Raw genomic sequence first — 10,981 nt, 5'->3', positions numbered from 1 at the left:
TCAAATGTTTTGTTACTTAAATAGCTTTGCTGCCAGCTGAATGTATCAGTGTTGCAGACCGGAGTGATAAGGATTTGAGGTGCTTTTGATGCCAAGATGCCAACCCTGGATGACATTTTAGAGCACATTGGAGAATTTGACAGGTTCCAGAAACAAACCTTCTTCCTCCTGTGTTTGCTTTCTGCTGCCTTCACTCCTGTCTACGTGGGTGTCGTCTTCTTCGGGTTCACCCCCGAGCATCGCTGCTTCAGCCCTGGTGCAGCGGAGCTGAGCCAGCGCTGTGGCTGGAGCCTGGCGGAGCAGCTGAACCACACCGTCCCTGAGTGGGGCAGCCATGGGGCCACCTACAGCAGCCGTTGCAGCAGGTACGAGGTGGACTGGAATGCCACGGGTGTCAGCTGCACCGACCCCCTTGGCAGCCTCGTGGGCAACCGGAGCTCTGTCCCGCTTGGCCCCTGCCAAGACGGGTGGGTTTATGACTACTCTGGGACCTCCATAGTGACCGAGGTAAAAGCATGTGCCTGTCTTCTCTTGTGTTGTTTCTAATGAGCTGAGGGGTGCTGGAGGTTGTTGATGTAGCCTAAGCTTATTAGAGAGACGGGCACTTACCTGTAAGAGAGGATCTTCTCTCTTTTGAACTTAATCTGAATGCTCCGCAAATCCTCTTTGCTCTGTCCCTGCTGTGAAGTATTGCGCTGGTGTGCTCAGAAGGGATCTCCGGCTGAGGAGCAAATAAACCCCCAGGTAGATAAAGTCCAGTTTAATGAAACTCCCATCCCACATGAAGTCCTATTGGTGGAAGTGTGTAAACAACCTGTGTAAGAAATCCAGTGCTTGCAACCCTCCAACAAAACTGGCTGATCTCAGCAGGTGCCTTTCAGGAGCTACGCCTGCTTTCTGCGATCCACACTCAGATGTGAAAGTCTGGAGTTTGCTTTTTAGTTTTGGATATGGTTGAATGACTGCGGGTGGGGAGAAGCACCTCTTGTGATTAAACAGCTTAATTAGAAACAGCAGTGGGTTTGTGCAGTCCTCTTTCAGATTAAAGCTGTTTCCCTTTTCTTTGAAAGCTGGTGCAGGGCTAGGCCCTCAGGTCATTTCCTTCACCACAGGATATCTGATATGCTGCACACATACCTCTGGCTGCATTTTGGCAGTGTACCTTGTTTCTGGCTGTGACTGCTTCTGTTAAAGCTCCTTATGTACTGCCTGCTTGCCAAGCAAAGGAGAGGGCAGCACGGCGTAAAGCATGTTGCTTTGCTCTAAGGTAAAAATTCCAGATGGAAGAATGGCCTCATGCCCTTGTAGAGCATCAGGAAGAAGTTCATATTAATTGAAAATGCACTGTGTTAAATGAACTCAACTGCCAGTAGTGAAAAAAACTCATTTCCTGGTAGCTTTTACTTATTACAGGAGGCAGTACTTGAGAACTCAGGTCGGATAGCAAATGCGTATGAGTAAGGCTCACCCCAGGGTGCACGATGCCTGATGTGCAGGCCTTGTTAGGCTGTAGGGAGGGGTTAGGTGAGTGCGAGGCCAGAGCACAGAGAACAGGCTATGTCCTAGGGACCATTTTTCAGCAAGCAATAACTCAATTACAATCTTTTCAGTAATGAAAGATGATACATGAGTGGGAAACAGCAGGGAACTGCCCAAGGGCCTGATCTTGTTTTTGGTGTTGGATGCTTAATTTGATGAGTATCCTTGGTGCCAATAAGAGCACTGGCCCGGAAACACATATCTTTGCATGAAATGAAGGAGGTTGTGGGTGTGAGCAAGCTACTGGTTCCACTGCTTTGGTTCTAACTGGTTGCTCCTTTAGTTTAACCTGGTGTGTGAGGACTCCTGGAAACTGGACCTCTTTCAGTCATCCGTGAATGCTGGGTTCTTTATTGGCTCTGTCAACATTGGCTACATAGCAGACAGGTACGTGTGGGGTGACAGCAAAGCCCTCTGGCCTCCATTATCAGTATGCAGTGATTGAACTTAAAGGCAGAGAGAAGTTGTGCAATGGGTATCATCTCTGCTCCCTTCAAAGTAAGGCCAGCAACTGGCTGTTCAGTTACAGTCAGAAGAGGGTGCTTTGCCTTAAAGTGAACGAGCTGTCCCTGGTATTTTGTACAAAGCAGAAAAGATTTGTGCAAGTCCTGCAGAGTTGGTATGGATGACAGGCCCAAACTTCCCTGCTGGGCCATGCAAGAGTCCGGAGGATGTTAACAAAAACAGGAGGTGCTGATTTGGAGCCATTGCTTCATCTGTCATACTCAGTGTGGGTACAGCCTAGAAATATCTTCCTTCCTCTTGAAAAGCTTTGAAATAGTAGGTGCAGAGATTGCCAGACAGATACAGCTGGTTTGGAAATCAGTGACTCCTGGCATCTTTAACATCCTGTTCAGAGCCATCCTTTTCCAGGAAGCTAGGGCTGAAAAGGAGCAAATGCTGATATTTGAAGGCCTTTTTCCCCCCTCTCCTTTTCCTCCTGCTTGGAGGTGGTTGGCAGAGCAGGTTCCAAGCATCTCCAGGTGAGAAATGCAGCCCATCAACAGCAAGAGACATACATAAATATATTGTTGTTGGTGGTTTGTTTTTTTTAAGGATTAAGTTCCTAATGCATGAATCTGCTACTCTGGTATGTGCAGATGTATCAGAATCATAAATTAATCTGTTCTTGCTTTTCACACTATTTTATTTAACAGACAGCTAAAATAACTGTTCTGAACTTAGAAAACACTACAGCCCAAACATGTGTAAATATAGGTCTTTTGCTGCTCTCTTTAGGAAGTTTTTCTTCCTCTGAGAAACCTAAAAGCTTTTGGGGGAACTGAAAAGCAAAAGCAAAGAAGTGAGCAATGGACTAAAAGTCAGTGTGTACCTCTTCTATTGCAAAGTGTTTTTTCTTTCTTAAAATACACACAGTTTTGTCTACATTTTCATGACTATATTGTTTTGCTTTACATTTAATATCTTCCAATTCAGGTTCGGCCGTAAGTTTTGCCTCTTAACCACAATTACTGCCAGTGTGGTCTGTGGGATCCTGCAGGTATTTGTGCCCAGCTACCTGTGGATTGTGATTCTCCGTTTCTTACAAGGGCTGGTCAACAAGGGCTGCTGGACTGCAGGCTACATTCTTGGTGAGTTCAAACCCTCGTGCAGGAGCAAGATGGGCTGCAAAAGCTGAAGGGGAAAAAAACCACAAAACAAACACTGAACAAAAGACCTCTTAAAAAATGACTCTTAAAGCTTTTTTGAAATCATATGAAAACCATCAAGAGTGGTTGTTTTTTTTTTCCCTTTGACTTCCTGGGATTCTTTACTCCCAAATGGCAGTGACCTTCAAAGATCAAGGGTAGGCATGTGACTGCTGTTACCTCAAGGCAGGCTTTTTCTGCAGGTCAGCCCCCTGTTGCAGATTGGGGCCCGCTCTTGTCAGTGCTGGCAGGGGGAAGACAGTGGCCCCAGGTTCAGCAACAACTGCCCTGTTGCAGCCCAGCTGAAGACAGAGGTGATGACAGAGGATGTGAAAGAAGCAGGCAGGGGGTAGGGAAGACTGTAGACGTTGTGATACAAAGAGCACTAAAGGGCAAACAGAGGCTTTACAGCCTAAAAATAACTGAGGAACAGCATGTACTTGCTGAGGGAAAGACAAGCTGTTTGGGTGTCTGTGCACTTGGATGAATGAAAGCCAAACCGGGGCATTGTGAAGTGATGGGAAGAGCCACACTGTGCTGGTGTTTCTCTCAGCATGTTGGCTGGCAGCTGTGCAGCAGCAGGGCCAGGGCCAGTTCAGGATCACCTTCTGTATAGTGGAGCTGCATGGGACTTCACTGGCTACTCATCTGTGGAGTTCCTACTCCTGTAGGGAAAAAAACCAAACCCAAACAAAACATGCGTAAAACCCTACTGAGCAATCACTGAAGAAATGAATGAAATATTCTACATAATGCTCAGATGAGTTATATCTGGGTTAGCGTGGCAAGTGGCCTTACTAAATGGCTCCAAGCAATCCAGTTAATTGTGATGGTGGCAGAAACATAAATGCCAATGTCTAAAACTACTGTGAATTGTCAGCGTAGACACTGTGCTAATGCATATCCAGATGTTGAATATAACATAATAATGTATATCCTGCACTCCAGACCATCCTCTGCCAAGATGAGGTTGTTTTTTCCTGTGTATATTCCAGATACTCAGTTGGCATCTTCAATATTTTCCTGGTACAAATGAAGTCTTTATGTGTGAGCCATTTTCAGAGCGTAAAATCCCTCATGATGATGATTTGCCCCATCTTGATATTTTTCTCTCCAATTACATCTCGTTATTCCTGGATTTTCCTTGAAATCTCTTTGTGAGAGAAATCATGTAGAGTCAACCCCAAAGCCCACATAAACTTGTCTCCTGTCAGATGGCTGATGCTGAGTGCTCAATGAAGGGTACAGGGGCAGAGCAACTTCTTTATCCTGTTTTTTCTGACCTTGCCTAACCTGCAGCTGCCTTTGACTCAGTTTTACAGAGCTTGAGGAGTGGTGTCTTTATCTATGCTCATCCTTTGCCTGATCAGTGTTAGTTAATCTGGTATCCCTAAACCAAGGAGCTCCTTGAGCTGCTAAATAACTACAGTCTGTTCTTTCTCTATTAAGTTTTCTTGAAATGATTCATAAATGAATGTACTTTTTACCTTAGCTCTGTGTTGGCAAGACTTAACCTGTTAGGCCAATATGGTGACAAAGTGGTTCAAAATGCAAATAGATGATGAGGCCTTTAGGGTGGAGAATGCTGTATACCATCCAGTGATACAAGCATCTATGCATGCTTGGAGTGAGATACAGGCCAAAAAGGCACGCTTGGAAAAATAAAAATGATGCTCTGTTACTGCACTGGAGGTATGATGTAGGTTAGCATTTGGTTTTGCAACAAAATCTCCGTGTATTTTGCACTGCATGGAGTTGGTGGAGCTGTTATTCTGTCTCTGCAGTGACGGAAGTCGTTGGCCCACAGTACAGGAGGACAGTGGGGATCCTCTACCAGGCAGCCTTTTCAGTGGGGCTCCTGGTGTTCGATGCCATTGCTTATGCAATCCCTCACTGGCGGTGGCTGCAGCTCACTGTCACCTTACCCTGCTGCTTCTTACTGCTTTACTACTGGTAAGACTGTTTCTGTTGTATCTTTGCCCATGAGCTTAAAAGCAGCATCTCTGCTCCCAAGATTTGATATTGAGGGAGATTTGGCATCGCTTTTTGGATGTGAATGCATGTTAGTGTAAAGAGGAGATATGCAGCAGTAAGGGGTGGTAAATAGGATCCCTCAGCAACCAATGTTTCGCTGTATCTTAGCCTATTAGTGGTCTAATAATGTATTAAATATTTCATAAAAGAAAACATATGTCTTACATAGGGCCTACATTGAAAAGATAGATGACGATTGTTGAATGTCTACATGATTGTCACAAGTCTCCATAGGTAGGAACACTGCATGCATGTTGCATTTTGATATAACAGCATTAACTCGTGTGCTGTTAGGTGCCTTCCAGAGTCTCCCAGATGGCTGATATCTCAAGGAAAAACTGACCAAGCTAAGAAAATTGTCAATGGCATAGCTAAAAAAAATCGGAAAAAGATGCCTTCCCATTTTGAGGTGAGCTTGGTATTTGCTTATACATGTAAAAACAAGAGCCCCGCTAGTAACTTTTATCAATTTTTTCTGGTGGAAACTTATTTTACTTTTGATTATTGAGAAGTCTGGTTTTGTAATTAGGGAGGTAATGAGCTCTAATGAGGGAGGTGAGACAGCAAAACTGTCTCATAGCTGTCTAAGCTAAAAACAGTGTTTTCCTGCAGAAATAAGCAAGAGAATGCTAGAATGGGCCAATGGTAAGCCTTGGAGGGAGTTTTAGTGAACTTTGCCCAGGTATTGGCCTTCTGCATGGGGAGAAGGGACCAGTATTCCACCTTGGGACTATTGTGTGTTGTGAATGGTCATAGTGCCTCAGACTGTTCCTGCCATTTTCCAAGGCTTGTAGTGAGTGCTCAGCCCCTACAAACACTGCTGGCTTTTTCATAGGATATTAAATTTGAAGATGAAGATAGTGGGAAGCAGAGTCCTTCACTCACTGACCTTGTCAGGACACCGCAAATGAGAAAAAACACATTCATTCTGATGTACAACTGGTAAGAAGATAATGTTGGTGAGTCATTTTGAAGCTCTGGCTATAAATGCTCCAGCAGAATAGACTGTGAGATCCTGATAAAGCTGGGACACCCTTCTCTGCCTAGGTTCACAAGCTCCATCCTCTATCAAGGGCTCATCATGCACATGGGACTAATGGGTGGGAACGTTTACCTGGATTTTCTCTATTCTGCTCTCGTTGAGTTCCCAGCTGCCTTCATCATCATTGTCACCATTGATCGTATTGGCCGTCGCTACCCATGGGCTGCAGCAAACCTGGTGGCTGGGGCTGCCTGCCTTGCCACAGCCCTGATTCCAGAGGGTGAGTCAACTGGGTGAGGCTTCCCATCCCTGAATTTCCTCCAAGGAACAGCACCCAATTTTGTCTTCCTTCTTCTAGTCCTGAAGGGCTGCAAATGTGTGCCCACCACTGGGTGCTGCCCACCTGACTTTCACTGGTGCTCCTTGCACTACAAAGTTAGAAGGGACCCACAAGGATCACTAAGTCCAACTCCTGTCTCCACACAGAACCACACAAAAATCAAACCATATGTATATCTGAGTATGTTGTCCAGATGCTTCTTGAACTCCAGCAGCTTGGGGCTGTGACCACTGTCCAGGGGAGTCTGTTCCATGCCCCACTATCCCTGCTAAAGAACCTTTTCCTAACTCCCCACCTGATGCTCCCCTGATGCAGCTCCATGCCATTCTCTCTGGTCCTGTCTCTGTAACACAGAACAGAACTCAGTGTTGCACCTCTTCCCCTACAAGGAGCTACAGGGCACCACGAAGCCTCCCCTCAGCCTCCTCTGCTCTGGGTTGAGCAAACCTTAGGGACCTCAGTTGAAACAGTGTAATGAAACAGATTTTATAGCACAGCTAATTATAAATCTCAAAGCATCTGGGTCCCTTGTGCTGTGCCACAGCTCATGAGGTGCTGACTTTTCATTTCCTGATTCACACAAGAAGGAGTCATTTAAAAACATCACGCAATAGGGAATCAGAGATCTAGCTAAAATAGCACTAGTATTAACCAATCCCTGCTAAATCACTGGGATAATTTAAATGTATTGAATGCATTTTACCTGCAGACCTACATTGGCTGAAATTAATTGCTGCTTGCATTGGACGAATGGGAATCACGATAGCTTTTGAAATGGTTTGTTTTGTAAACACTGAGTTATATCCAACGTACATCAGGTAAGTGTATCCTTCTGCTGCTGGGCCAGCAAACAAATAGTTGAAGCCAATGTGTATTTTATGTTCTTATGCTAAATGGAAGAAATTCCCAAATACTTTCAAACATATACCATTGTTACTGAACATTAAGTGGAGCAGAAGTGCTGTAAAATGCTGGATAATGAAAAAAACAATGTGGTTTAAGAAGGTGAAATTTCATGTGGATGAAATAAAGGGAAAGGTAGACAGAACCAGTGCAGATGAGGAGTGTGAAGACTCACATACTGCTTAGGTTTGAATGTAATTTGAGTCAAAATTACATGCAAACGGATGCATTCAGTGTGGCTGCTGCTATGGAGAGTATGTGAACTTGAGCTCTTGACCTGAAGAATGGATTTTTTTTCCTAGTGGACTGCAAGGTGCATAGCTCAGAAGTAGATATGTGCACTGCAGATAACTAAAGCTTGGGAGTAAAGTCCTCAAAAATTCCTTCCCCTGAGTGGCCATTGACCACTGCATGCAGGGAAGGTGTCTGTACTGACTGGATCAATCTCAATCCTCCTTACTTTGCTGGAGACTCTTAATCTTATTTATCTATCCATAATAAACATAGTAGAAGGTAGTTGGGATTTTATTAATGGTACATATTGAACAAAACATTATTTGATACCCTTTGTGCTAAGTCACTCAAGAGGAATTGAAAATAATGGTTTTGTTTTACTGTGCTTGGAGACTTCTCGCAGACACTTTGAGTCTGATTCTTTTCTACATTTAATCTTGGGAATTTGCCCACATGGGTAATACAGGTATACTCTACTGCTGCTATTTGCTAAGCTTTTTTTGCTTGCAGTACTTAAGTCTGAACTAATGGATGTGCACACCATAAGAAAACTAGAGTTTTGCACACTATTTTGGTGTTTTGTGGTTTGTGGAGCCACATGCTGTGTGAAAAGTCAGTGGTGCCCTGTCCTCTTCCATTTGCAGTGCTTGCTAACGTGATCCCTTTGCTGTCAAACCAGGAATCTCGGTGTGATGGTCTGCTCTGCCTTGTGTGATGTTGGTGGAATTGCTGTCCCATTCATTGTCTACAGGCTGGTGGAAATCTGGCATGAACTGCCACTGATAGTCTTCAGTAAGTGCCATGTTACTTCCTCACCAGCTGCTCCTGGGGTGCAGTTAATGGGGTCCAGCTTTCAAAGAGAGGGAAAAGCAGCTGAGACAGCTCCAAGTTCAGTAGGAGCAACTGGTTGTAACCTTCAGTTTGTAACAACGTGGGACTTCTATGTGCACTCATATCTGCCATGTTGTCATTGTGTCATTATTGTTCCCTGCATTTCTAAAAGAAGCTGGAGATGAACATGTTGGATAGATAATGAAATGCTGAGCAAAGCTTCAAAACTATGTTGAGACTAAATGACTTTTGGTTTTGTTTTGCTGTATTTAAATCTGATAAACTGCTGCTCATCTATGAGGAGTATTTCCTCAGTCTTGGAGCCCAAGTCAGAATTCACCCCTCCCCCCTCTTTTTTGTTTTTAATGGAGTACAAACATAGCTGTTATACTTCAGCTTTTCTAACACTGTTAACTGGCTCTTCTTCACCTGTTTGGAAAGAGACTGGTAAATAAATGCAAGAAGAGCATTTGCAAACTAGTGACCTGAACTTTTCAGGTCAAGGTCTGTGTTCTCTGAATCTTTGGATCAGAAGGACGTTGTTTCAAGTGAAATGTCTTGAATGGCAATATGCATATACTTAACTGACAGTGCATTTAGGAGAGTGCTTAGCAGATTCAAAATACAGACATAAAACACATACAAAGTAGGTAAACTATCAGCGAGCAAGTTAAACACATTGTGCAGGAATTAATATGTTGGGTATATATTCTCTAAAGCTTGTTATATAAATAGCATCTGTTTTCTGGCTCAGCCTATAGAAAGTGTTTTTCCTCTTTACAGATGTCAGTCCAGTCTTCATTACCCCACCTACCTCATTGTGTAACTCACACTGAACTTGGCTCCTTGCTATGCTGTGTAGCTGCCAGATCCTCCATAGATGGCATCCCTGTCTTGCATATAAAGCCTTTATGTGTACATTTTCTTTAAAACAAACAAAAATAAAATGCTATTTGTGAGTCCTTTATGCCAGGCAGCAGAAAGTTATGTATATCACTTCAGGGAGGTGGTTGAATCGCCATCCCTGGTTGTATTTAAGAGCCGTTTGGATGTGGTGCTCAGGGATATGATTTAGCAGAGGGTTTTTAGAGTTAGGGTACTGGTTAGGCTGCGGTTGGACTTGATGATCTTCAAGGTCTTTTCGAACCTGGGTAATTCTATGATTCTATAAGCTAACAAGCTCTTTGTGCATTTCTTTGATTTGAAGCTGTCCTTGGTTTGATTGCGGGTGTATTGGTGCTGTTTCTGCCTGAAACAAAAGGAAGAGTTCTGCCTGAGACTGTTGAAGATGTTGAAAACTTTCACAGGTGAGTTAGGCTGGTGAACTCTTGGCACGTTTCACTTGGAACTGTACAAAATGTACAGAACAGAAGCCCATTTGTTACTTTGCTTCCTCCTTTCCAGAAGTTTCTAGCTGATTCCTAGACTCTAGTATAAGGGATTCGGGACTTAGCTTTAGTGTTCATCTAGGCATCTGAAAACAAGCACCAAAGGTCTTTACTGGTCTGTGAACAACTTGTCTAGTATCTTAAAATGTCTGTAACCCTACTATAACTGTAATTTGTGCTTTAAGAAATTGGCTGATATTTGTGGAACAGAGAAAGTGCAGTGTTAATAACAGCTACTTTATATGGTAAGTAAAGCACTGGTCTCCCCTGAGGAGCCAGAGCAACCCTAGAGGGCTTCAAGATTAACTGTTTATTTTCTCTGGGGAAGACGCAGAGCAAACGAAGAACCTGAAATCAGGTGCTAGCTGAATGCTTTGCTTCCTGGTTGCTGCTCACATCTTGTTGTTCTTGCAGGCAAAGCATTCCAAAGGACAAAAAGATCTATCTCCATGTCCAAACATCAGAAGTAGCCCATGATTGAAGAAGGCACAACTTTCTGGACAGTCTGTTTTAGAGCACTAGCAGGAAGAATAAAATTAGAATGAATACTCTCTTCTGTCTTGCTTCCATTTGTTCATAGAATCGCAGAAAACTCAGCCTGGAAGGGGCCTCGGGAGATCAGCAGGTCCAGGCTTTCACTGGAAAAGGGAGCCTAGATGAGATTATTTATTTAGCATGCTGCACAATTGCATCTTGAAAGTCTCCACTGACAGTGATGCTATTCCATCCCTCCCTCTTTTTCTGTCTATCCTTTCATTTGAATGTTTGAGGTTTTCTGATGAGGTTGTCCCTATTACTGCATAGCTTGTTCCCTCTCTGTACCCTGTAATACAGATGTTTTAGGGCTGGGAAGTTTTCACTCAAACTGTGTATACCTCAACATGGGGCAGATTTTAATTTGAGGATTGTGGGGTCCATTCCAAATGAACTTTATAAACCTCCATGAAGTCTGACTTTCATGTTTTGTCTTACATGGACAGCATAACATAACAGAGATGTACCTCTATTGTGGAACTGAGATGACCACAAACCTTGTCTAATCTTATCACATAGGTCAGAGTTTCTGAGCTGACGTTTGTCC

General features: G+C 43.7%; 1 protein-coding gene across 1 annotated transcript; it reads left to right on the top strand.

Annotated features, from left to right (window-relative positions):
- On the top strand, positions 1 to 10,451 carry LOC107311521 (solute carrier family 22 member 2-like). Its single transcript, XM_015858060.3, has 11 exons — positions 1 to 507; positions 1,823 to 1,926; positions 2,977 to 3,131; positions 4,973 to 5,141; positions 5,517 to 5,631; positions 6,058 to 6,164; positions 6,270 to 6,484; positions 7,254 to 7,362; positions 8,361 to 8,473; positions 9,720 to 9,819; positions 10,315 to 10,451. The coding sequence occupies exons 1-11, from the start codon at positions 97 to 99 to the stop codon at positions 10,379 to 10,381; spliced, it is 1,665 nt and encodes a 554-aa protein (XP_015713546.2). The 5' UTR covers positions 1 to 96; the 3' UTR covers positions 10,382 to 10,451.
- Positions 10,452 to 10,981: the final 530 nt, after the last annotated feature.

The sequence above is a fragment of the Coturnix japonica genome, chromosome 3 (assembly GCF_054131305.1).
Source record: "Coturnix japonica strain WE chromosome 3, WE-NBRP24, whole genome shotgun sequence".
Lineage (NCBI taxonomy): Eukaryota > Metazoa > Chordata > Aves > Galliformes > Phasianidae > Coturnix > Coturnix japonica.
This window is presented reverse-complemented; position numbering and strand designations above follow the sequence as displayed.

Excerpts from the sequence above, each read along its gene's own strand:
- LOC107311521 (XM_015858060.3), top strand. The coding sequence starts at position 97 with ATGCCAACCCTGGATGACATTTTAGAGCACATTGGAGAATTTGACAGG. Across the intron at positions 6,165-6,269 it reads TTCATTCTGATGTACAACTG|GTTCACAAGCTCCATCCTCT; the intron begins GTAAGAAGATAA and ends TTCTCTGCCTAG. Across the intron at positions 9,820-10,314 it reads GATGTTGAAAACTTTCACAG|GCAAAGCATTCCAAAGGACA; the intron begins GTGAGTTAGGCT and ends TTGTTCTTGCAG.